The sequence below is a fragment of the Varroa destructor genome, unplaced genomic scaffold (assembly GCF_002443255.2).
Source record: "Varroa destructor unplaced genomic scaffold, Vdes_3.0 BEIS01000001.1, whole genome shotgun sequence".
Taxonomy (NCBI): domain Eukaryota; kingdom Metazoa; phylum Arthropoda; class Arachnida; order Mesostigmata; family Varroidae; genus Varroa; species Varroa destructor.
In genome coordinates, this window is record NW_019211454.1 from 8,294,100 (window position 1) to 8,321,352 (window position 27,253).

At 40.2% G+C, this 27,253-nt stretch overlaps 2 protein-coding genes across 8 annotated transcripts in view; one reads left to right on the top strand and one right to left on the bottom strand.

Moving 5' to 3' along the window:
• Positions 1 to 27,253, top strand: part of LOC111243338 (tachykinin-like peptides receptor 86C) — a 317,164-nt gene that overhangs the window by 255,553 nt on the left and 34,358 nt on the right. For 4 of the 5 annotated variants that reach the window (XR_015319164.1, XR_015319163.1, XM_022788726.2 and 1 more), the window contains exons 3-4: positions 4,025 to 4,175; positions 19,155 to 19,351. Coding sequence is in view for 3 of the 5 variants with exons in the window: in XM_022788726.2 (XP_022644461.1) it covers positions 4,025 to 4,175; positions 19,155 to 19,351 (348 nt within the window). In the remaining 2 variants the exon portion in view is untranslated. Of the gene's footprint in view, positions 1 to 4,024; positions 4,176 to 19,154; positions 19,352 to 19,512; positions 20,769 to 27,253 lie in introns of those variants that run through there. The other variant, XM_086977508.1, reaches the window with a different exon arrangement.
• On the bottom strand, positions 7,715 to 14,326 carry LOC111243339 (uncharacterized). Of its 3 annotated transcripts, XM_086977509.1 has the most exons (4): positions 13,581 to 14,320; positions 12,412 to 12,559; positions 11,008 to 11,062; positions 7,715 to 7,930 (listed from the first exon to the last, which is right to left on the bottom strand). In XM_086977509.1, exons 1-3 carry the CDS (start codon positions 13,972 to 13,974, stop codon positions 11,023 to 11,025), a joined length of 582 nt encoding a protein of 193 aa, XP_086833635.1. In that variant the 5' UTR covers positions 13,975 to 14,320; the 3' UTR covers positions 7,715 to 7,930; positions 11,008 to 11,022. The 3 variants fall into 3 exon arrangements, with proteins under 3 accessions (XP_086833635.1, XP_022644464.1, XP_022644465.1); XM_022788729.2 differs by lacking the exon at positions 11,008 to 11,062 and having other exon boundaries at positions 13,581 to 14,326; XM_022788730.2 differs by lacking the exon at positions 7,715 to 7,930 and having other exon boundaries at positions 10,920 to 11,062; positions 13,581 to 14,318.

Consider the following 27,253-nt stretch of genomic DNA (forward strand, 5'->3'; position numbering starts at 1 on the left):
CTATTAGGGTGCGCTGCTCCTCTGTGAGGTATTTCTTATGATCCCCACAAAAGTACAGAAACTCACTTGAGAATAATCTGACATCAGAGCGATATTGTTTTCATCGAATAGGTTGGAATAATGATAATTGCTCTGGTATATCTGTTCATAAGCGGAAAATGACGAAATCGAACCCCTGATTTGTGTATTACGTCCCGAATGTTGATACGCGGTACGATGAATAAGCATTGCGTTGCACGTCTCGCTGAGTGCCTTCCCTTTGAGAGCCGTTTCAGAATACTTCTCTAGCGCCCATTTGCTATCACTTGTCATGTGCTAACATTTACATTTCACATAGAAAAACCGCACGCAAGTATTTAGTTTACGCATGTAAAGACACCTTCGACCAAACAAACGATTTTTTTTTTTTTTTTTTTTTTTATTAATATACGTGCTAATTTCGTAGCCGTTTTCGTCACTAGCTAATTTGGCGGAGAACGTTTACAAAAAAAATTATAGGTATCGAATATGGCATATGGAGCAGTTTCGTACCACACCAGTGTGATAAACACCAAACAGATCGAATATTTGATTCTCCTAATATAACATACGAGTACATGCTTGCTTGTCCTGGCAGGGCCGCCGATATCAAGTGCCTTATATCAAAAGTGAGCCTATCCTCTGTACCGCAATTTGCAATCACGTCACGATCTCACAACAGCTTGAAATATGCCGTAGGTTTTGACTGGAACGATGGTATAGTATGAACAAATTGATGTAACAGGAGCTCTCACGTTTTACGTTCAAAGCTGCGTTTGCTCTATGGTTTCTCTTTGTGTGTTTTCTTTGTTTGAAAGCTTCGCATCCAACCACTTAAGAAACCTTCACCTTTTTTACGATAATGATATTCGCCAGGAACATTGTAAGTTTCGCACGCCGCACAAGTTTAAACATTGTAAAAAATTCATGTTGTCAATTAGGTTAAATATAGAAAGCAAACAATTTTGTCTAAGTAACACCTATTCTATCTTCAATGCATAATGGAAAAAGCGTCGCAGAGATAATTTCTGGCAGAAATCTTTATTCCAAGTAGAGCTATCTATGCATTTAGCAGTTGCCTATCTAACCAGTAAGCTGCGACTTAAGGTTAATTAATTATATATTTGAAAGGAAAAAAAGTCAGTTGAATAGAATAAACTGTACTGTAGATGCAGGTCTGTGTGTGTCCTTGGTACACCGGCTCATCCTTACTACTAACCGTTCTAACGCGTGCATTGAACGTGCACCTGTTCGACGCTCTTGACATGCCCCAGCTTCAACTGCGGTTCGACAACAGTCCGACCTAGCTGCTACAAGTCGCTTGCGAGACATCGTGTTAACAAGTCATTTTCAGTGACTCATTCAATCGTTCTATAAATACCTGTTGTTTCCTAGACAATTCCTAGGACCTATCTAACAGCCTGACTCAGGCTCCTTCGATTGTTTACACTCCAAGATCTGAGCTAACATTATGAACGATGTTAAAACATTTAACATTTACGAACGAATGGCTTCCGCTAACAGGTGACACGCGTATTGCGCTACAATCTTCGCGCATAATCATTCCCTAGACCTTAGCACGCATTGGACCTTCAACCGTAGGGAAGCCCCAGGTAGAAATTTGATCTGGACAGTGTCGACCTACTTTGGCTGCCTCAACTACCTATTAGGTAACATTGTTGTTACTCAATCACGCGATGACTTTTCTACCCCTCTGGATGTCAACGAGAACTAGCGGGTCTGAAATGCCGAAAACAAGACGTGAAAGATGTATAATACAGTAAGTTAGACAGGTTTGTGCGTTGGCTTCCTACAAGTTTTCTAGATGCATTGCAAATCTCAAGCCTTAAACTGCTAAAACATACAAATTATACCATATGGCTAACTTATCGACTATCTTGGGAAGTTTAAGTACGCTAGTTCTACTGAAAAAAGCTATCGCATTGAGAGTGTTTCCATGCATACACATTTTCATTTCGAAGTTTTTCTGGGGTACTCGTTTTACTTTATTAGAGCTAAATTAAAAGAGGTCAAGGGAAACTGTCCTACGTCCAATACTGTTGGCCGCGCAGAACTCGACATTTTGAAAAAATATAATAATGTCATATTATTGTATGTATCTCGAGAATATAGTTCTGATAACTGAAATACGTGTGCAGTAAGACAACATATATCGGAAACGTGTCATCATAGTCAAGAAGAAAGAATAATAAGTATTTTCCTGTATTATCGTATCTACCTATTACCTCTCGGCATTATTCGAGAGGCTATTTCAAGGTTATCAGATCCTATACACACTGAAAGAGATGCAAGAAAAACTGAAGGAATTAGAGATATCAGCTGTGAAAAACTGATATGTTATAGCTTTTCTTTCGGCACACTCTTCTATGCAGCACTCAAAATTTGTGTTAGTTGCAAAAGAAAATGCTTGATTTTTTTTGTGATTTATAACAAAAAAAAAATAGAAAGACAGCATTTAACGTTTTACAAACTAGCATCAAAGGTAAGCAAATGATGAGTATAATACGTCATACGTGTATGAAATAAATATAGTAAGCAAAACAGAATTTGGTAATATTTTGATTTTTGGAATGGACGTATTTGCTAATGCTCACTCATCTCGATAAACTGATCTACCTAGAGTATCTATTCTGAGAAAGTAATAACAATTTTGCTAGCTAGATAGCCAGCTGACTAACTTTAAAATCTCGTATCCCAGCTAATATCAGACGCATTGGTGCCGTTTACATAAAAGCTGAGACTTGACAGTGATAGACGGGCTCAAGACGGGTTAAAATGCCTCATTCAGGCTCAAGATTGAGCGCCTGAAAAATAGGCGAAATTTTTTTCTGAACAATTCGCTACCCAGGCCCGTAAATAAATTTCTGCTTTTTATCGTCAAAATTCGCAATGGATGTTTCTGTCGTCGGAAACTTCGACTGAACGGAACGAGTTAATCAAACTATTCGGAAAGTTAGAGAAGACTGATTCCTGAGTAGGCACGATGTCGCTATGTATAAAAGGAATTTACCGCTGGGCAGATTCGGATCATCTGAGGAGAGTTGTCTGAGTGTGGCTCGCTGTTTGAGTACCACACGAACTGACGTAAATGAATCCACTCGATCGTGTTTCCACTTGAAGGAACTCTATAGAAACGCAATGAAATAAAGCCAATTCTAAACCAGTTGATCACGGGTGATGAAAAATAGACTATTTACGAGAGTAATGTGCGAAAAGCGAATAGATGACGAACCTTATTCCATAATCTGTGGCAAGGGTTGGCTTGACGCCTCAGCAGATAGTGGTAGGTATTCGGTGACACTGTGAAGAATCATGCATTATTCGATCGGTCTGTCAACAACTAACAAAATTATAATAAACAAATGACAAAAAAAATCGAGCGGAAACATGAACAAAGAAGGCGTCGTTTGCCACTTTGATAATGTTACGCAAAAAGAAATTTATACATCTGCTGTGTAGCCCGGATCTGCTTTGCACCATTAGACTATGACATATCTTAATCTTTGCAAAGTTTTTGGCGAGGCTGTTAGTTTAGCTTTAACGTAAAAATGCGAATTTTTTTTGCACTTCTGCAATTTTTCTGCAAAAGTGATAGGATTATGATGCTACTAGAAAGGTATCAGAGAGTCGTCGACCAAAATGACGCATGTTTAATTCAATAGTATTGATTTTTTTTTCAAAAAACATAAAAAATATTTGCTTAAATTTTGACCTGAAAATCGTCAATAGATCTTCAACAACGTAAGTAGCTTTTTTGTCGGACATTTTGTCTTTGTCAGCACTTGTCTCACCTCTATGTATTCAAGACTAGGACAACACAGTAATCTGTTTTACGTTACACTGCTCCTATATATAGGCCAACATACCTATTAATACAGGCAACCAATTCACATAGACGCGTAATAATTATAAATACATTGTATGACGAAAATAAAGAGATTCGATCCTATGTTTCTGATCGAGAAAGTATTTGTTTGATTTACAGTTACAATGTCGTGTTTATGATCGCCACGTATTTTGTGCCAATGGTCACGATTGCTATTGCCTATTCAATTATGGGCCACGTGCTCTGGCGGAGCAAAGGTATCGGGGAGCAGACCGAGCGGCAGAAGGAGGCCATACGATCCAAACAACGGGTAAGTTAGCTTTTATACAGTGATTTGAGCCCGGTTTCCCAGGTCATACATATTGGGTACAAAGGATTTTGCTTCACCATGTGACACATAGCTATCTATTGAATGATTATTGGTATAAGGAAAATAGTTCAAATGTATTTATCTACTTTAGTCTAGAAAGTGCAGCTCAATAATTTATCGTAGACTTCACCCAGTGATGTCGACTTTTGCCTACGTCTAAATTTTTCGAGTTTTACGTTATGCTTTAGACGATGGGCTCGTGACAGGAACATTAACCCGATTTCAAACCCAGACCCCCATGTGTCCATAGGCGTAATAAGCGAACACGTTACACCATCACTGGCACAACCCACGTTTCACTATTTTCTTTAATTTTTAATTATCATCCGAAAGTTAATTATCCTTAAAGAAAATGATTAAATGAGTATTCCTGATCATAGAAATAGGCGTGAAATTGTACAAACCTACGAAGAAGATATACGCGCTTATACTAAACCAAACAAGACTGTTATTGTCAAGTTAGTTGAACTTCAATTAACATAAGATGCCCAATTTAGAAACATAGCAACATGTATGGCTGACATAGTGAACTACGTAAGCCTCATTATTGAAAACATTGGAGAACATGGCACGATCAGGATATATTTACCAACGGTACGTTACACGCTTGGATATAACATAAATTTACATTAATATCACATTATTTGCGGTGTACTGCATAGACACACGGAATAACTGACTATCCACTCATTCTTGATAGTTCCCGATCACTAACAGTTGTTTCAATAGTCTGAGCCTCGGAGAGCCACCACCATGACTCGTGCTGCCCCTGCCACCGACATCGATTTTGGGACGCAGGACACAACATGCAGCTAAGAAACTTCGAATATTATTGGAAAGGCCGAAACGCTTTTCAGTAGCATATTTTTTTTACATCTTCGTCATAGATACTACCCGCCCTCTTTTTTAGTTCATCACAATATTTAACGGTTAACAAAAAGCTTATAGATCCTTTTTTATGGCCCTTTTCGAATTTAGCATTGACTATGAGAGACTCGGCGCCAGTTACTTGCGGTCGAGAAGTACGGCCAGATGGCGTACATTGAGAAAAATTCAAAACAGCCTTAAATCAGGCCGCAATTCATATGCACAACGCTCGTATGGCCGAATACATAAGTTGTTCGTTATCAACGAAGTGCAATGAGCTAGTTTTAGGCTTACGAAGGTCTTTGCATTTAAGACGAAAGTGTGGTAAAAGCAAAAACAGGTGATATTATTTCGCTGTACCAATGCTCAGAGAAGCATAAGTCATGACGAGCTGTTCCGTTTTCAAATCCCAGGTTTTTTCACTAACTGGCCTTCATCTTGTTACTTTGGCTAGAAGAGGCACACAGTCTCTGTCAGTGATATTGAGCTCCTCTTAGTAAATGTTTTGTAAGACATTGGCAGCCGGATACACTTCGGCGTGAACATCCAACTAAGAAAACATCAGCCAATATTGAGGGTCTTCAAGATAATTCACAGTAATGAATTATTAGTGATATGGCCGTCTAAATATAGATATTCGCTCAATACATATTATGTGATATTCAATTAAGAACCAATTGGCCAGCTCTTATGAATTGTTTTATTACTTTTGTGTGACTTGTCTGTTTCGTCATCGAGAATATACAACGATTTGAGTAAATGTTTCGTCCAAATAAACAGGGTAACCAGGGAGAAGCTTACGCTTATGTATCCTTCTACATCCAGAGGTAATCGATACGTGACGTTTAGCATGTTGGGTAGAACATCGAGACACAATTGCAGCCTCTTTATCCTGTAAAAGTTCGGCCTGTTCTATCTACCAGCTATGCAGCAGGCCATAAGGGGTCTCAGTGGAGTCCAGTTTATTCCCTTATGTACGTAGAAATAATTTATTTTTGTTAGCCTTTTCAGTGAGCGTTTTTATACTAGGACATCTCGCTGTGTCATGTGAGCGAAAACTGATCTATTGAAACGTCAGCTAAGGAAGTATTGCTTAGATAATGGTATGGGGAAAATCCTGTTTTTTTTTTAGGTTGAAAAGAGTCTTTCAAGGGCCAGTTTTCATTCTGGTTGCGAGCGCTCCTTCAGTTTCATGAAGGACGCAAGAGATTGGCATATCTTCGCCGGGACGCACAATTGCTCGAATGCCTCTTTTACGAACGGAGGAGAAGCTCTCTATGGGTTAATCCGATGACGTGCAACTATATATGATTATGTCTCTTATAATCACCTGTAGATACGAATGCTTTCTTCACCACAATGCAATAGCAACAAGCGTGATCCACGTATGCTGCATGCTCTTCGCGATTCGTATGGGTATCTAATCGGGCAGATGATCGTCGCTCGTGCAGTCTGGCCGTTCCTTGCACGTGAGCCTGCACTAGTCACCTGGATGATTTGCTTGAATTCTCATCTCTTTGACACCTGACTTGTTTAGCTTGGCAATGGCTCGGAAATTATTATTTGTATGGTAATTTCCTACATCAATATTACCTAAAAATCCCGCGGTAGCATCGATACAACCAATGTTCTGTGTCGAATCTAGTTGACGATAACTTGGTTCTAGTAATGCGCAGATTTATTCTAATAAATCGTGTTTGTCCATCACTTTTTGCAATTTATTTATTTTAGCCCCTTTTTTTCCCCTTTATTTCAGTGCAGAAAACTTCAAAGCGTTAGTCTGCAGAAAGGTCCTTTTTAACGTCTAACCGTGTCAAGAGTCACAGAAAAAGCTGAAAAATTATCTGATTATCTATGCACAGTCGAAGAAACTTCGCTTTACCAAAGGTCTCAATTAATAAACATGCAGATACTAATTTTCTTATCTTTTACCAATCTCTTTGATGAGATGATCTTTCAACCAATCAAGAACTTACTCTAAACGAGGTTCGCCACAGCAAATCTGTGAACAAGATAAAACAAAAATAATATACGCCTATTAGGAGCAAATCGTCATGATAAATTGTGAAGAAGATTAGCGCCTTCATATTTGCTGTACAGAACACACATATAAAATAAGCGTGTATTGTGTTGATCCAGTGATTTACTGAAGTTCTTCCTCGTGATTCCCTCCTGCCTGCCTACCTGCCTGCCTGCCTGCCGAAGTGTTATACGCTAATTGAGAGCTCTCTCTTTTCGCTTTGTAGAGCATCTGTTGACACCCTGTTCTTTGAATAGCGTAACATAACTTACGAATTTGGGTTTTCTACACCAGATTTGTTAAGCATGACAGCGTAGACATCTCATAAGAGGAAGAAGTACAACGAAGATAAATCAGTTTGACAATAGATAAGAAGACAGATCGCCGGATAAACAATTATAATTCGCAAAATTTATTCTTGAGAAGTAGCAGAACCCAACAGAAATAATTGACTTAGTGAACCTATGATAGAACGTAGAGGAAGTGTGAAACTATATTCGAAAATAAGAGATCAACTCATTATCTTTTGTTCCTTTAAAAATGTTTTGTCATTTTCGGCCATCTTGAAAAATTTCGATCTAGTTCGTTTCTAATCGGATTTTACTTAGGGATTTTTTAAATATTATTTTGTGTTACCATAGTTTTTAGTCTTCAAGACTTCGAAATATTCGATGTTGTCGATTTCGAAAACCAGTAGATCCACTTGAAGGCTCGTACCTCAGATATCACTTTTGCTGTCCGAATACAGCACTGGCCTCGTAGAGATAAAAAGATTAGGTCAGAAGATATGTGCGTACGCAGCACGTAACTGCAAGACAATAAGGACATATGCAGAAATTTAATCGCCCACTGGGTAAACATTAGGTCCTTCTAGTGGATCCTTCTAGCGTAAATACCGTTGAAAGTCCAATTGCACCTTTGAGAATTGCCAAATAGAAAAAAAGGTGATTTCTTAGTACAAGAGAAAATCACAACTGGGCTCAGTACGCGTTAAAAATAGGCGTAGAATTCTAAGCAATTATACATATAATAATATTGATATTTCGACCTCAATTTTGACGTTTTTCAAAATTAGGTCAGCAAATGAGTTACTACCATGCCATAGAGAGTGCTGCTCGTTACAGAAGCATCGATGCTATGAGGCTGCATAAGAGAAAAGCGTCCACGTCGTATGTGACGCTTTATGCACCACTAATGTACCACTTGATTAGCTTAGGTTTTTTTATTGTATGCTTATATCTAGTATTTCCATTTAGTAGGCACGTCTTCCGACATGTTCTCCTGACGTAAGCGAAACTAGCGGCGCACACGCTTCCGGGTCCTTAATTTCTCGTTGGGAAAAACGAGCTTTTAAACAAACAAATAAATAGATACGCTCTTGCTCGAGCACAAATGATCTTACATCTCATTAATAGTGAGGTAACGTATGAAGTTACAAGCGACAAACAGGGCATAGCTGGGCCGCTCCCGTCATCGTCATTATGCTAGCTGACCTTTGGTCTTGCCTCCATTTCCGCCACAAAAGTCGCCTTTGGAACAGAATTTTCTCCCGAAACCTGGGTCAGGCTTCGCATGCCAGCGATGAAGTGGAAAGGCGATGTTAGTACCGAGACCGAATAAAATAGATAAAGGCTACCCATCTGTATTTTTTCTCACATTGTTTGGTCCACCTTCTAGTTTGCTGTCCGTACGGGTTTCAGTCGAGAACACAGCTAACTGAGCTGAAATCTACTCAGGGGGGTTTGCACAGGCAGAAGCGACTTGGTCTGTATCGAATAGGTGTATGCAGCGGGGGTTTAAAAAGCCGATTCAAAGACCTAGAAGCTCCTACTGGCATTACTATTGTTTGTAAGCATAAACAGAAACCGTCCGCTCGTTGAACAAACAACTCGATCAAACCTTCGTTTGAAGCCCGTGGGAATATTTTGGGTTGAAAGCCCATGGTAAGTACGATATTTTTTGTATTAATATTTCACGTTTCATATACTATCACTACACTAAAAATAGTACTAGTATTTTGAAGCTGTTATTTTTTCATTTGTTTTCTAACATGCAGTCTTACTAATCGATAGCGGTCCGTATAATACTCGATATTGATCGAAACAAGCCATCATCAAGGAAAATTACCTGTTTAATAAATTACCGCTAGTTATAATATGGAATAGCAAATTAAGCTTCTTGAACCTTTGAAATCAAGCATGATAAGCTCGAACGCCTGTCCTACTTTAGGTCATTCAAAGGACGAAAGCGTACGGAGAGTGACAAGTGCAGACGAAAAAGAGCAACGCATCACGCATCTACAGTGCGATCCTACTCAATATTAAAGTGAACCGGTGATTGAAACGAAGATCCTAAGCAAATGTTCCTAGTAGATAAATGGCAAGTCGCCGTGTCCGCTTAGCGGTATAGGTATAAAGAAGCATTAGCACCACACAACTGAAACAGTTGAATGTGAAACCTAAGGCAAACGCCGCTCTTTACAAAAAAAAAACGTCGGTGTTTCTAATTCTCTGCAGTTCTATAGCGCATACGCCGCGCTTCGCTGAGCTAGAGCTCAGTGGATCCGATTGTCGCATCGGAGCGTCGTCGTTATTTCCAGTCCTCTCCGTAGCCCGTAATCGAACTTCCCATCAGTGTCTCATGGCAAAACTCTCGGATGCAACGTTTAACTTCATCAATGCACTTGCTTTAACCACGTAATCGAGTCTCGAAATGCTTCCCAGCTGTTGTCCGCACCGGGGAAATCCTTGAGAAGACAATTGTCGGCACGCTGGTGTTCGTTAACTATTATCGGGAATCCGCCCAGATTGGATTACCTTTGCGAAATTTCGCGTGCTGCGAGCTAACATCATACAGCAGCCCATTGCGTCGGTACAAGAACGCTTCTGGCATAAACAAGGTAGACTACGGCAAAAGGAAAAACACGAGGGAACGCGAACCTAAATTAATATCGCACACAATGGTTGATCCCAGAAAAATGCCAAGACGACCGGCTTAAGGGGTTGAGACAAAGGTCAGAGGTGGCTGACCAATGTCACTCGGAAGTTCGGAAGGTTTAGTAAGAAGTTTTCGAACAGAGGAGGCTAACAATGGAGCTTACGCATAGTTCGAATCGAAGATACTTGTTATTATCGTCATTGAGAATTCGTGGCCTGATTCGGCAAGCTGTAGTCACGTATCAGCCTGACGTCCGACCTGTCAGAGGTGACGTAAGTTTTTTGCATGAAGGACAGGTCAGATTGCTTCATAGTGGTGATAATTGAACGGTTGGCTTCCCCAGTTAATCTTCTTTGTGGAGAACATCGTATGCTGAAGCCGTTAACTTCCATTGATCACGACCGTAGGAACCGATTGAATTAGTATTGCTATTTATCGCGCTTGGTTTTGTTTTTCTTTCGATCGTAGTACCGACAGATCATATATCGACATGATTTTTTGCAGCTCATATTTAATTTCATCAATTCTGACAAAGTTAAGCACGTTCGGCTAAATTTCTTCTCATCGAACTTCGTTCCGCGCCGACTGCACGGTGCTATACGGTCGATGAAGTCGCGGAATCGGTTGAACATAATGAGACACCATAAACGGACTCGGTATCTGTTTGAACACCGGGAGCATTGCATTGAAATATGGCATACTACATTAAGGCAAGGCTCAAACTGAAATAAAATATTAATATTATTAAACACCCTAGCGTGGTGTTGGAGCGTAGTATTACGTTCCTGAGAACGACCCACACAAACCTGGTTAAATAGAAAAGAAAATAAAATTTATTCTTTGCTTTTTTCAATAATCATATTTTTATTTTATATATAAAAAGGGTCCTATTGAAAAAAATATTCAATAATTAACTAATTAGAATAATGATTTAGATGAAAACAGTACAGCTATTTGGCGCCGTTAAAGCAGGAATTCCTTGAACTGTGCCCGCAAAACGTACCTGGAATTGCCAGAAGCGGGCAAGTTAATACGTTGAAAACTTATCTATAGGGCTATCAATAACGATAACACTCGCAGCGATAAGTTACATATGTCTGTTACATACAACACATTACGTGAATAGGGGCATTGCTGAGCATACTTATTCATTCTTTTATCTGTCGTCTTCTAGCACTACACTTAGGTACTTGAAGATGTTGAGGTACTGTGTGGGCTAAAAGATCAACTTCTGTAGTTTGGACATAAAACCCTTTCCCACTTGGGGAAGTTGGCTAAAGCTTCTGCAGTATATATTCACTGGAAAAGGTCCAACTCCAAGACGGTGACCAGTCAGTCCTTCAATAGTTTTGCTGGGAAATACGGCGTACTTCATTTGTGACGTACTTTGTACGAGGACAGGGCAATAGCTAATTCTGTTTAAAGAAAATCTGTGTAGCTTTTGACAAAACCTTAGTAGCAAACCGGTAATCCGACAAATAAAATAGGTTTTTCAGGTTTAACTGGCATTGCTAATATCTCTTACAACAACAAAACTTACGTCTCTTACGAACGTGGAAATTGGCTACATCCATACTGGACTGGAGTTCTACAAAAATATAATGGTGAAGCACAACATTGTTGTTTTTTCTCTTGATCCAATAAAGCCAAGAATTTGGATTATACATAATTTTGTGTATATCTAAAAAAGTGTACAGTAAGTAAAAGTATGGAGACATGAGTCTCCATAAGAAACAAGCGAATAATCGAGTATTTTAAATGAAGAATTTCAGTTTGGCTCCTGATGTCAACGGTTACTCCGACGGTACCGCCGAGTATAACGTGGTAAGAGATGGAAATCACCATCTGGAAATATGTTGTTGATTGTGCAGACTGAAGCGGCGGTACCCGCAGAACTATCGGAAATATTAAAGCAGCAATGAGAAAGAAACGATAAATGAGCACTTATGCCTGACTTATGATATGTAACAATCAGCAATAGACTTCTCGAAAGCTAAGAACCGGAAAGGCAGGAGCGCGGCTAGCGAAAGTCTCGTTTTGTTAAACGAAACTTTCTATCTATATCTATATTGCTGTCCGCGGGTTTTGCTCCTCTGAACATCACCGGGGCACGCAGTGTATAACGAGCGCTATATTCCTTGCGTGAAAAATGTACTAAATGTAGTGCTCGTACGACGACGATAAGCGGACAATTTGAAGCACGAAAAAACATAAGATAGGAAGAATTTCAGTACTCAGCCGGAGTTGAAGTATACTAATACAATTTGCATTACTGCCACCGGCCGATCGCTGCCTATATAATGCTTAAATAATAGAAAAAAGATCCTGTTCGAAATCCATACATCAACTTACCTGAGCCCCATCCACATGGTGGGTGCCAGGGCACACAATGCGATCAATGCGAAGAGTCCTGCCGTTACTGCCACCGCAAAACGCAAACTATCATTGTACGTTTTAAACGGGAAAACACTCGACATCTTTAACAGCATACTGGATAGACCTGAAGGATATAAATTAAAAGCACGGTGAGATAGTGTTGCCGTTGCGTTCAATAATAACGATAGGAAACTTGTCCCTAAACAACCGTGCTTTTACTTTATACAAAAGTATAGAGAGACAAGGGCTAATGCCGTCCCGGACAGCTATGTCTAATTATGGTAAAACCAGACACAAGACCCGAGCTGTGTTTCCAGCACAGCGCTTTGGGTTGTCTAATGCCCGCACCTCGAGAACGGTATAGCTAGAAAATTTTCCTCATGTTGATACAACATTGCACTTGTCCTTCAAGCATGCAAGCTTCACTTAAGTCGCATTCTAACCAGCTTTCACCCTGCAAGACCTCGGTAGCCTTCGGGAGACCAATACAACAAAAATTCTGTTGGTTGTTCTGAGGTGTTAACTAGTGGCGTCATTTGGACCGGTGCGTGCGTCAAGCGAACTCAATCGATTAAAAATCAATAGTTATAGAGAAGTGACTTATTTTGAGCTATATCTAAATCATGCTTTATGTAATTGATGTTTAATGTGGACAAGATTAATAAAGTGCCCCATCACCGTAAAAAAAATCCTGCTGAATATGCAATGAAATCTAACATGACACAGTTTATAAAAGACGCTCTTTCCCGATGGCCTAATCGAATAGAACGCGTATTTTCATGAAATAGATTAAATTTTTCTAGAGAAACCTAAATTTTTTACTAAGACAAATTACACAGTATGGGAAGGATTGGAAAATGTTCTCGTAATGGAAACACCTAAGGAATCGTTCCAATTAACTCCATTTAATGGCAAATGTACCGTGCAAGTAAAAAGAAATTCCTCTTTCTGATTTCATAAACTTCGGATAAAAATCAAGAGTTAATTAATAGTATTTTTTTTTCATAAGATACTCCCTCCTACTAAGACAGTTTCGTCCATATTGAATTCAGCCTATGTTACCTACATGCACACCCGTCTCGAGACGCAAGCAGTGACCTCTTGCTTCGAAACTGCACACGTTCTATACCTGCTGGAAGACTTACTATTGAGATTCTTAGGTTGCTTGGTTCCTTCCCACGCCCGGGGAGGTTTGGTCAACATTGTCCCAGATGTGGTACGTTTGGTCATGATGAGGACCGGATCAAATTCCCTTTCAGTGCTTGTCGCCTGACAGAGTACTGCGATTGTCGATAGAAGGATGAAGTGGAACGCGAACGCTTTTAGCAAAGGCGAAGAAAACACCGAACATTGCTTCCGCATTTGCCCAACCGTAATAAACATTTTATTATTGCTTGTTCGTCCCGCACCGATATTTGCGTCCGTGCAATGTTCACCGAAACCACCCCGTTGGGCCACGCTACTTGTAGCGAAGACAGATAACTTCATTTCTTGGAAGCACCTCTCAACATTACCATCGCTCGAAACTGGTAGAGCCATCTACGCAACGAATGGCTTGCGAGTATAAGAAGATATCACGGCAAGAACACCAACAAGCCATATAGGGCATGTACGGGAAACTACGAATGATGCCCAGTTTTTGCCTTTCAATATTTGCATAGTACGACGGCGCCTTCCTTTGACTAGTCACATGTTTCGTTATTCTAAAGCTATACGAACACAGGACGCATTTGTCTTTTCCTCTGCTAGTTTCATCGCTCGGACCGTATGCGAACGAATTTTGAAAAAAAGCGCGAATCGTATTGGAAAGACCAGTTAGGAGACTAGTTAATCAGTAGAATACTATCTACGTAATAATGATGCGGTAACGTGCTTGCCTATTAAACTTATAGACACGTAAGATAGTCCGGATTCCGGACCGTATGGAGGCTATTGTAGTGTTGATAAGCGTAACCCACCAGGCTGGATCTAGTCATCACACAGGGAACAATAAATGACGTTTCTTTTTTTTTGGACTGGAATCAATTCATTTGACGGATGCTGTGTTGTCCGTTAGCTGGGATTATGTCTAGAAATATTCGCCTATGTTTAAGCATGCCGTTTGCTATATGACGTTAAGCATTTGCGTCGTCATCGTTAGCGATCTTTCTTAGTAATACGGCCTATACTATACATGGTTTTGTCAAAGGTCATTTACATTTTGCGCCAAACCACCAGCTTTCCATTATATATATTTGCCTCTCTACAGTTAACGGAAGTTGATTCGTTGAACGGAGCCTTTTTTCAAAGATTCTATAAGATGTGTTAGCAGGACAGCGTTGGGAAGCGCCATACCCAGGTTTATATGGTCGTCGTTTTTGGCTGGGTACAGAACGTGGTCGGCGACAAGCCTGATGATATAACTAGCAGGGTCGTCATTCACGCTTATGCTCAAAAAATTACACTTTAACCACGTTAGTCACAGCCAATGATCACCGTGGACACTCTATAAACGACTACAGGCGCTATTAATCGTGCCCAGTCGATCATGTGTCATTCAATTGATTTCAACTTGATGTCGGCCTCGAATTAAGCCTCACTTTGGCCGCTAATCGAGCCAATATGAAAATATATACATCGAGACTGTCTAGAGACTTTTAAGAGAATTAAAAAAATCAAAGACTTGAGGGTTATCCGCCGTTGCACATAATCAACCTCAATAATTTTTTCACGCTTCAAAACCACAGATTTAGCGCGCTTTTTTTTTTTTTTTCGTTGCTAATCTGCCAGAACTTCACTAGTACATTCGTGAGGAAAAGCAAAATCTCAAGTATCCAAGGTACGGCGAATTTTACGAATATTTTTTCAATTTTATATTCCCTGAAAGACGCATGAGACGACGCTTCGGCTGTCGCCTAGAAAAGCTTCAACGGGATGGAACTTGGGAAAACAACGTCAAACCGCATATGCTGACAATTTTTAGCAGTAAAAGTACAAACAGGCGTCAACTACATTAGGCGATGGTAGAACAAGTTGTCATTAGAAAATCACAAGCCTAGATGGAACGTCATGCCTGTTAAGGCTCTTGTGTGCGCAGCTTCGGATCTGTAATGGCTACCTAAGGACACGTGAACAGAAATCTAGCCGCAAAGATGTCACTTACGTTGACCTAAGTCGTTTTGAATTAGAAGGCCTTTCAGGTTTCTGCTGGACACAAGTGATCTGAACAGGACGCAGGCCGAAAAACGAAATGCGCGTTGATGGCATAATGGACATTTATGGCTGTGTATTTCTGTTAAAGCATAATTTTAGTATGCTTTAGCAGATATACACAGCCATAAATGTAATAATTAATAATTAGTTGACGTTAAAGAAAGTAGATTTATTAGCAGTTATTATCGAGTGTTTGCTTTTCATGTTTAATGTAATTTGCAAACATTGCGCGAAGGACTCTCAGTGCTTTCTTTGTTCTTAGCTTTCGGACAACTAGTTTTACCTTACTTTATATATATACATGTATGTGTGCATGGAAAAATAAGCTATATTGGCGATACAGTTTTAAGAGTCTTTTGAAGTTATTCTCTCTCTCTTCTCTACAAGAATGAACCTACTTCGTAATAGCCATCGGGTAAGCTGTATCCACATAAGAACGAGCAAACTCAAATGAAGAATTTCTAAGTTTGACAAAAGACACACACATCAACCAATGAAAATAGTGTATTCGACACCAGCGCCAGCAGCTGCTTTGGCGCGAGATATGAAACCGTCACACATGTTACATATAGCAGTATCTGTAATACCTGCAACGCCCAATCTCGCGGAGTCCGTTTCATTTTGGACAGGGTCAGAATTTCTAGCCCAATTAGCCAAATATGATTACCAGGTCGGCGGTCACTGTTTACGTTAAATATACCATTGCGTAACTGATGCTTCGAAGTATGTCTCACTCGTAAACTGATTTCACGCAGACATAAGCTTTACTTTAATAATCTGTCTTTAACAAAGCGAGAGTCTATGCGTGTGCGTAACGCATTTTTGCTTTCATTTAACTAGTCACCATATCCATGTGTGAATAACTGTTCGGCCTTTTGAGCTTCTTGTGCCTAGATGAAATAAAATTACGTATAGATACTGTACGCCATCGATGGAATATTTTGCCCAACATGAGATCCAAGGGCGGAAAAGCACCACCTAATTATACTAAAACAGGCCCCAGTGTTGTACAGCATATATCAAACATTGTCTTATTAGGGGGCCACATTGCGGCACGCGAGCAACTAAGCAAGGCGTCACATGGGGCCTATTCGGGCAGCTTCTGCCCGCCTAAAAGCGGCTCGTTATTGGTCTGTTAGCCAATGGAAAAAAGATAGTGTGCGTTCTATTCAGCTATCCGTGTATTAACGTCGTTATTTACCTATTCTGTCCATGATGACAGGCTCACCTAGGTTCGCTGATACCTAATCCTAGAACTCTGTTTCTTTGACGTGAGGCAGGTGATTGCGGCAGGATAGATGGAAACAAATCCTAAATGGTATAGTCGGCACAGCGTAGAAAGGAATCGAGGGCATAGCCAACAAGAACTAATAGTGGGTTACCTCTTCTTAGTCTGCTCATTGTGCTATGTCGCGTAAAGGTTCTCTTTAAATGCTGCTTGGAACTGGCTAGAAGTCGAAGAGTGGACTTGATTGACCTTTGTCAGGCCTTGGATCTAATGAGAATGGCCCACGGAAAGTTTGCGGAAGTTTCAAATCGGTCTGATTTGTTTGCAGTTTATAGGTTGAAAACAATATGCGGAGCCGTTTTAGAAATTAGAAGATCGAACAGAGTAAGCGACTGAATGAGAAAACAATATAGATAACCTGTAATTTCTACGTATGTTGATTATTATTATTATTGAGGAATATATATTGCTATACAGAGATGAAATTGACCTCGACTTGTAACGAATGCCAGTATCATGGCGTATCCTCAAGACCCATGTAAATCAACGCGGAAGAACCTATATCAGGGAAACAGAAGTTCATTAGATAAAAATAGTAAGTTGAAAGCAATATTTCTTCAAGCGCTCCCCGGGTTCAAACGTTCTATACTATATATAGATATATGCACAGTGGTGAAAAAGGCATAACTTAGGTGCTTTGAGACATTGAACTTTTGGAAGTGATTTTCTTTCGAGGGCGTCGGTAATCTTTTAAATAGAGCGTGGATTTCTATTCTGTTATTATTTTTATGAAGTATGTTTTTGCAGACCGCCTTGTAACAGTAATATTTTGCTCAATTCGAACAAAAAACATCTATCCAACATTTAACCTATATGGTCTTGATTATAAGTTTAATGTCGCTTTAGTCTGTTAATGTAATAAGAAAAAATAGTGAATTAAACACTTTTTTTTCTATTCTAAATTAATTCTATTTGTGCATATTAATTTAATGTAAATCATAATACGAAAACACGTTAGAAACGTTTCCTGACAAATACCTGCGGAGTTGTTAAGTCGTTGATATGTGGAAGGCATTTCCTATATCAATTTTTTTGTTTGTGGTATAAATTTGTAGTACATATTTTTTTTCTCAAAACTCCTATGACTAGAGGCATAGACAGGCGAAAGCTGAACAATAAATGTTTACCTTGAAATATATCATACGGTATACGATGTGTGTCCAGATATACAGGACGCACGTTTATAATCGTGCCCAATTGACCTATTATGGAACCGACCATTTGAGACACAGGAAAATGAGCTATCTTGTCTACATTGGATAACGCGATTATCCTAGACAGAAGCTCATTGAACTAGGCAGGCCAATCTGCATCACTGATGTACTTTAATCTTCGCTAGCTGAAATCTCAGAAAGGTTTCCCTGTGCCGTCTCAATGGAACGTGTCGAGCTCTGTGGCCAGTGCTGGCTCTTATCACGAAACGAAGTATTAATGCGTCCGAGTTCGAACCTAAACCACCACGTCGCCCCACGTTTAGCGCCGCATTGTCACGACGACAAACTGGGATGGCAGTGTCAGACTATTTAAACACAGTAATATCACAGGGTTAACGTAGATTAGAATTGACACTATTTCTCCTAATATACGCAGGAGAAGAGAACGACAGGGTGTCGTTCATATTACGATAACTAAAGATCCATTTACGAGCGGATGCCACTTGTGGAGCAACGATCTCAGCAGAAGAAACAAGCAGCCTTTAGCCTAGATATGAAAAGAACGAAATATCTGTACAAGATATTAGTCTTCCTTACGCTATGAATATCTGCTAATGGTTCCGCCAATTGAAGATCACTAGTGTTTCGCCCACTCAAGGACTGGTGAAAGCAGAACAGACTTCCGATAAACGATCTAAGCCTGGTTTGCGAAAAGCGGCGTGTAAAGCACTATGACATGTATTAAGGTGGTAATCGTTGGCTCTGTTTTGATAACCAACCACATCAGCGGTTCCATATATCGCTTCAAGTAAGCTATAAGAAAATGCCGTAAATCGGCTTCGGCATTGTTTTCGTCTCTTTTTAACATATGGTTTGAAAAATTGGCTAAAGTTACTTGAGGAGTATGGGGCGACGCAGAAAACAGTGAAAGCTGCGAAAATAACTTTACAACATCGATTACACACAACATTATCTAGAAGTTGACTAGGGATTGATGTTTGTTACGTGCTCGCGTACACCCTTCACTTACCTGAGCCATTATCCGATTTGTTGACCTTTCCTTTAAACTCATTGTCAAATTTCAGGTGGTCCGTATGCTTGTTGTCGTTGTGATGATCTTCGGAGTGTGCTGGCTCCCTTACCATCTTTACTTCATCTACACGTACCTCGATCCGGATGTGACGTACACAACATGGGCGCAGCCCTTATACCTAGTCATCTATTGGCTGGCCATGTCCAACTGCATGTATAATCCATTTATCTACTACTGGATGAATTCTAGGTATGAACGGAGGCCAACGTATAATATGAATAAGTAGTATTGATGGCTTTTAAAACTAATAAGAAACCAGAATAGTATTTCTATCGCGATTCCGTATGAGTTTCTGGCATTTTTTAACAATTTTTGATCGGAAATGTTCTGGTCCAATTTTGTTCAACTAGTTTTTTAGAGGCGCTCGAACGTTAGATCGACTTATATGAATTCCGATTACCACTGACGGGAAAATCTGGCGCTACGTCGAGGCGGAGTTCGAAAAAGGCGATGACTTCTGCAAGGATTGCTCTGCCGTGCCGAATATATTTTTTTTCTGTAAAATAGCCCCGTTTACTCGATCCGGCTGGATGATATAGGGTTACCTTGAGTCCTACTGAGGCTCTATTAGTCTTGTAAACGCAAACCATAGTCGTTATATCATGTAAATCTAGTTTTGCTTTATACTGACGGGCATCGCCCGGCGCCGACCATTCATTTCTGAACTTAAAATTGATTAAAAATTTATTATTGGATTGTTGTTCAGTAAAACCTTATTATTATGACTACTTTTTGCTGAAAAGTGGGAGAGATACTGATAGACAATGAGCGCAGGTCTTTCTGCACTCTTCAGCCGGTTTATGACGCCATAGATTTCAAACGTCTGCTGACAGTCTGTGTTCGGTTTATTCGCCCGGCCTTTTCAAAGGTGACTTCAGGCGGCCCTTATCGAATTCGAACGGCCGGTGGGCCGGCCGAGCATGGAATCCTTCCTCTACGCCCAAAACAGTATTTTTGAAGTTAGCAAGAGTACTTTGCGCAGTGCTTTCAGTTCTAGCTCCTAGCCATACATGGCAAATTGTCCGGGCTATTTTCGCAGGTTTTTTACCTTGACAGAAGCGAAATCATCGTATCATATCATATCAGCAATGTAGCAAAAGTGTATCTAGCTTTCAAGTCTGAACGTGAGCAGAGGTTACTAGCGATGACGTTCATGACGAGAGAAAGTGCTTTCGAGTACTATCTAATGGCAAACGACTGGTAAAAAAGGACGTTTGAAACACGCGGGCGTTACTTGTGCATCAATCTATTACTTTATATACATTTTAGAATTGATAAGGCGTAACAGGCTATTGACGATCTGGTGTTATTTGTGATTAGTTTTAATTAACAACAGTACAATTCCGGTCAATCTCCCCATTATACAATTATTTATTTAGTATAGTAAAATTATGACGTATGACGGTATTTGGTTCTTATTGGCCAAACTGTGTGGAAAATGTAAGGAGTTACTTTTACGCTAATTTAGCTATATATGAATAAATAAAATAAATTGGATACCGACGACTGAGCTGTGGCTGAGCTGGTAGCGACGAAATACATAGCCGAAGCATTCATTCACCGAAATTTTTCGAGCTTATTCTTATACCATATGAATACGGTATGCTATTATTACGTATGTATTATACTACTACGTATTGGTAAATCTACTCCAGTTGTGTGCTTTGTGCTCAATCGCATCGCAGGGCTTACAAAAAAAGATGGCCTATTGGTCATTGACAATCAGAAGCGTAAACGTTTAAAATATATGCAAATATTAATAGTATTTCTAAAAACAACTAGGCGGGCGACCCGTAAGGCATCAAGCACCTCTAGCCCGTTACGTAACCCAGCATTTCGTTTGGGTGCGTATTAGATAGCCTTAGTTTGGCCTGTACAATGAATCTAATCTTTGAATATTGGGAGCTTTTTTCTGTTTCGCTGTGAATCACTACAAGTTTCATTCGCCTTCTGTCGTTATATTTCAAGTTATCTTCTCTCACAATGAGGTTCCTTGTTGCGTAAAGTTCAGCTCGTGTCTTGGCTCTACCTTTGCGGTTTTTTTTTTTATAGTAATACTCGAAGCTTACTGTTGTATTCGGAACAGCCTTTCGTGTCACTTCGCTGTGCCCAGTCCATTTACTCTCTACTTGAATAGTTCCTGCTTGCGCAGCTTAATATGACCGCAAGATCGGACCTCAGATCCGTGTTACTTCCACTCAATCACTCTGACGCTCGAGGAAGGTAGCGGCGGCAATTTCGTCGTCTCTGATCATGTTGACAAACATTTGCCGTCTATGTAAGTCAGAAGGCGTCAGGGAAAAAGAGCAGGAAACATCTCGAGAGATTATTTTAGTGTTATCGTTGTAGGTTGTGTATCGTTTAGGGTCTTCAAAATGGCCAAGGAAAAGTGACAGTTCAAGAGGAAAGCATGGCTTGTTATTATCATAGACCTTACAGGTTACTATCTTTACTCTCTTTCTAATCGCTGCCCGCAGATCTGTTTCCCTCTAAGGAGTCCTTATTTTATTTTCCTACCGCTGGCGTTGTTTTTTTGTTCTTCGTAAGAGTAGCTTACGGACAGGGCCAGTGTCGGGAGCGGGAGGCCATACAACACAGCACACAACGTATAACTGGGTCAACAGCGACCTTTAACGCAAAGTTCATGCCCTTTTTCGAACTAATATACCCGACGCATCATACTGGAGTGTAATCGTCGACACGAGTACAAGAGGTCCACAAGGTGGTGCGCAAGGTTCATAAGCTCGGCGCTTGATGGGAGGCTGTGCAAGGAAAGCTTGAACAATGAATCACTAACGGTGCTGTATGAATACACTGTTTTACGTGGTTTTTATAAGCGAATCACGAAAAATATGTATTTAATTAGAAAAGCCGAATACATATTCAAAACTACCTATTCTTACACGTTTGTAGTCAGCCTTATAGCAGTGACTGTTAGTTATGTTATAGGTGTGTTACGTTCGATTCAATGCCCGCCGGAAAATTACTCGAGGATCATCGGGCAGCACGGTACATGTAATGATTGTAAATGTAAAAGATGAAATATAAAAGAATGTATCGGGGTACGGCGGATCACAAACAGGTTTTGTCCATTTGTCAAGAAAGAATACATGTGGATGAAATCAGTGTTGTATATATGTGACTACCTTACAAATCTCTCGGTACACTTCCACCCAGTAGAAGGGATTGGTGACAACGGGGAGGATTGGTGTGGCCTCAATCTATCAAGTCATCAGTAGATGACTTCGATAATCATTTGGATGAAGTGTCACAGATGCGAAAGGTTTTCCTATACGAATTTTTGACATCAATGTTATTTTTCTGCAATAGACTCCGTTATGCCGTAGCCGATCGCTCGCCCATCTCGTGTTAACAGGAGCGGTCATTGTAAAATTTGACAATGATCATGTTACTTTCGTAAAATACTATCGCTTACAGCTATAGACAAGGAAAGCTAGTTAATCCGAACGAAACATCCTGAGGGTCCAGGTTCAACGTCGCACGACCGCCAGAGATACTTAGCTCTAATGAACTAAATAAGCAAACGCTTCAACAGCACGACTATCTTAAATACTGCGACCCAATGCAAACGATAGCAAGGCAGAGTGGCCACATGCTCTGCTTTGTTTCTCTATCATGGCAACTAAATTTTTATATTCTAGTTGTTGGAAGGGGACCGCGATCTAGCTTTTGTGCTATTTTTAGTGCTTACAAATACACCTTTATTCATTTTCTCTTTTTTTGATTTCTACCGATCGGACACTCAATGCAATTTTTCAATGAGAACTGTGATACAATGGCACAGTGTGATGACACAGATTGCTTACGTTGAAACTTATGGGAGGAAGAGGGAACAGATTAACTGCTGTTAGTGGATTCGTTATCGACTCTATTCGTGACGAAAAAAATAAGCCATCTATGAACCGACGTCCTTGACAGAAGTCTATTGCCTGTAGGTGCCAACACGAGTGCGTTAAAAGTAAAAAAATCGTAAACAGCTCAAATCTAGCTAAAAGATGAAAAGATAAAGCCAGCAATCAACGCTAGAAGTAGACAAGGGACAAGTAGCCATAGACTGAGCACAAAGACTGGGATCATAATATTTTATTTCTGTCTAATTGGTAGGCTTCTTTAATTAAAATTTTCAATTAAAGCTTCAATTAAAAAAAATCTTTTGATGTAGCAAATGATCTTGGATCTATATTGAATTGACATATGGGTAACGTATCGAGATGCCAAATGGGCGTCCCTGCAGTTTTGCTTCGTTCTCTTTCAAACGATAGAAATATAAGTTCACCTATCCTAAGGGTTTTTTTTTGTATTTAAATAGTACAGTGGAAATAGACACATGCTGTAGCCTGACCGTCCGACACCAACGATGTACTTAATCTTTAAACGAATATAAAATATTGGCCTAACGTCGGTGCAGCTGTTTTAGGTTCGCTGGACCGAGTACAAATTCATATCAGGCTCACTGAACATTTTCTTGACGGTGTTGTGAAATCAAACTTCTAAAAGGCGAGGGTCTTTAGACAGTTAAAACAAGATCACTTTAGTCTGCTCTTTGTTGCAATGTTTTTTGCGTCTCCTGCTCACTTAGCATACATAAAATGAAAACCTTTGGGATATATATAACAAATGTGCGAGACCTTATTTTTTAACTACACCACCTAGTATTCCACGATACTAGGTGGTGTAGCTAACGAAATTAATGGAACAGATAACATGACAGCTCAGTCAATTATTATAATTCCAGCAACTAATACGAACGCGTTCATTTTAAGGTCGCGTCGGATGTTTTTATACTGTGTTTGCAGCTCCGCGCTCGCTTGCTAATAAACGTTCGCTCTCCGAAGAATTGGGTTATTTAAAAACGGATGGACCATTTCGAAATTCGATTCAATGGAGTCTTTTCTCAATTTAACATAGGCATACTGCGGTAGAGGGAGCGCACTTCCGGCGTAATTAGAGGACTGGTCTTTTATGGAAATTGGGATATAGTTTTGCTGGCCAGAGGCAGCATACGTAAGTGAAACGTGCATTTGAGGCGTAGGAAGGATAAACGTTGTTGGCAAGTTTTTTTTTCGATACAGATTTTATATTGGGACTTCTTGCGTCATCCCTCTACACTAAATCAAGCAAGAAGCTAATGGATAAGTCTGATATATATGATACGTGATATCGAACAACAACGGTCAACGAGGATTCTCCGTTCATAGTAAATGGATTGTAAAGGCATGCGCATTGCCGCTCCATTGCTCCGTGCGTTAGACGCTAGTGTGAGTTTGGGCGCGGTTTGTTCCCAGGTGCATTGATAGACAATCCGTTCCTATTGACGTTCAGAAACGACTTTTCCTAGGAAAAATGTATTTTTTATAGCAGCATTGAGCGGAAGATCGGACTAATCCACGAGGTTAAATAGCATCGAATATTACATTACGCATCGCCAGCAGACGAAATTTGGCTGGTAAATACTTAATCTTTTAGAAACTTGCGAAGAAATGAGTTCAGAAAGCGAAACATTTTTTAATCTTCGTTCAGTAGTCAAGGTCACTGACGATCGATCAGGCCGTTAGATAAGAACGCGTTATGCGACAACACAGTATATGAATAGTGTAAACGCTGTGATTGGAGTTTAAAGGCCAGCGAGGAGCTGATTAGATATTCGGGAATCACACTGCCACAGTCCTTTTTAGGAAGGCGAAGCTTAAAATCTAGGAGATCTGTCAGGCAAAACTGGCATTTTACATGTAACGTATTGCAGGATTACGAGCAGACGTTGCTGTGGAAATTGGATAAAAAATGGTCCTTCGCGAATTGACTCCAAACCAGTGAAAAATGCGTGAGTTGTATATCGCGAGCAATATTCAGAACTTAACTCGACAAAAAATCCGTCTGTAGCACACGGTCGTCGTGGACGAGACATCTTTGTTGCCACTAGGAGAAGGACCAAACGAGCGAATAGTGTGGTCCTGAAAAGACATCGAGTTTGATGGTAGCGTCGGGTAGGTTTTGAAGTAAGGCAACGGTAGTACATCAGGGGCATCTGTTACTATTACATACTTGCTGAAAATGAAACTCCGCTATATCGAGTTCCTCAAAAGATTTATGGACCGTTATCACGGCGATCGAAAATCACGCAATATGGTTACTTGATGACAATGCTCAATGATGACAATAGATCTCATCACCGTGCTTCAATTCCTTCTTGGAATGAGCAAAAAATATCCAATGTTGACCAATCTAAGTTTGAATTGTTACAAAATTTTCATTACAAAATACCTTAGAAAGGGTGACTGGTAGACAAGCATATCCCACAATTGATTTACTTCGAGAAGCCATAGATAGAGAAATTACAAATAGAATACGAATGCTAGGTATAAGATTGCTCAGAAGTCGAAGTGAGTATGCAAAAAAATTAAAGAGAGCACCTATAACACATATTGAAGTATCGTTATTCTAACTTGAATAGTTTATATTAGCTACTAAATTTCAAAGTCGCCCGGGGTCCGCCTGTTACAGTGAGGAAAAATCATCGTATTTTAATTGATTTTCTAAGTGTACGTTAATGGAGGGTTCGATAGTAACAAGTCATTCGTAGAAACGGTAGCGCACCGTCAAAATGACGTTTGCAATATTTGCAAAGGATTCCTTGATATAAAGACATATATGCTTATAGTTTGGTAATATATACGACTTATATGATTAATGATCTACGTTGATAATGATAAAAACATATATATTTGTCCATACCTATTACTACTGGTCTCTTTATCGTATCCTTTTTTCATTGACTAATTGATGATCGATAATGTCAATATTGGTTCATCGTATTTGTTCAGATCGACCAGGCGCACGTGAGTAGGTACCTCGCTGTTGTCTTCATTGATATTCTCGAGATGTGGTCGTACGACCGTGACGTCCTCTTTACGGATGCCACTACAATGCCAAACTGGCAGCAACACGGCCAATCGCGGAAAGAGTAACTTTTTCTTGCGAATGCTTTCCCCTCATCCTCAATTCTTTCGTGTCGACAAATCCTCGTGTGCTTCGTTAAGAACTACCTTCGTTTTTTTGTAGGTTGGTTATACTTATACTGCCTCCAATAAGTCCAAAAGCAAAACAGAGTATGAACACGAGTTCCTAAAGGGAGGCGGGACATAACTTTGTCTCATTGCTCCTACGGCGGGGTGCCTTTGCGATCCTTAGAAGAGTCTCACGAAGCTGCTCTCTGCCGCTACTACCTCTATGACACAGCCTACTAAGGGAACGGACTAGAACTAAAATAATGGAACCAGTTAGAAATTAAACAATTCGCAAAATGAAATAAATAGCTCTGCGACCCCGCGCGCACTGAAGAAACACGGCCCCTATAAATGCCTATTGGATAATTCGATGTGGTGGAAGGACGGCCGCTCTCCTAAAGCAGACGCTCGTTGAGCATGACAATATCGTTTGAAGAACAGTGACAAGTAGCCTATCAAGAGAGCCTACAAAGACGTTAGGCAGTGCTAGAATAGGACGATACCAGGAGTTACGAAATAGGGTAAAAAAACAGCAAACAATAGGAAAAGTCGGGAAACAAAACCGGTTTGTCACACCTCCATCTTCGTGCCGTTGTTATTGACCAACAAACAACTGTACTTGGAGTGTGCAAGATATACTTTCGCAGTAGTAGTAGTATTATTACTAATATTATAACTATTGATAAAGCACATCATAGACACAAGATCCGATAGTACGGGCACAGTAGAGGCTGGCGAGATCGAGCATGGCCAGCGAGCTTTGATAGCGGCTCAGCAACGTGAATGTCTATTGGACTGATTGTTGATTATGGCGCGATGCAAGAACGGAGCTGACTATCGCAGCTTCTGAAACCTTGTGACTGGTAGCCCCTCGGAGACAACGTCGACCAGAGTCGTCTCCCAGAGGTAGTGACACGAATCTACTGCTAGTTGTGTAGGGGCCAGAAGTTTGCCGATAAGATTAGCTTCAACGCTGCCACTCCCGTCATGGCGTCGTTTCGCCGTGCTTTTCGTTGGGTAGCACCGCTGCAAACGCCAGTTCCAAAGTCGCCAGTCGATCGTCCCG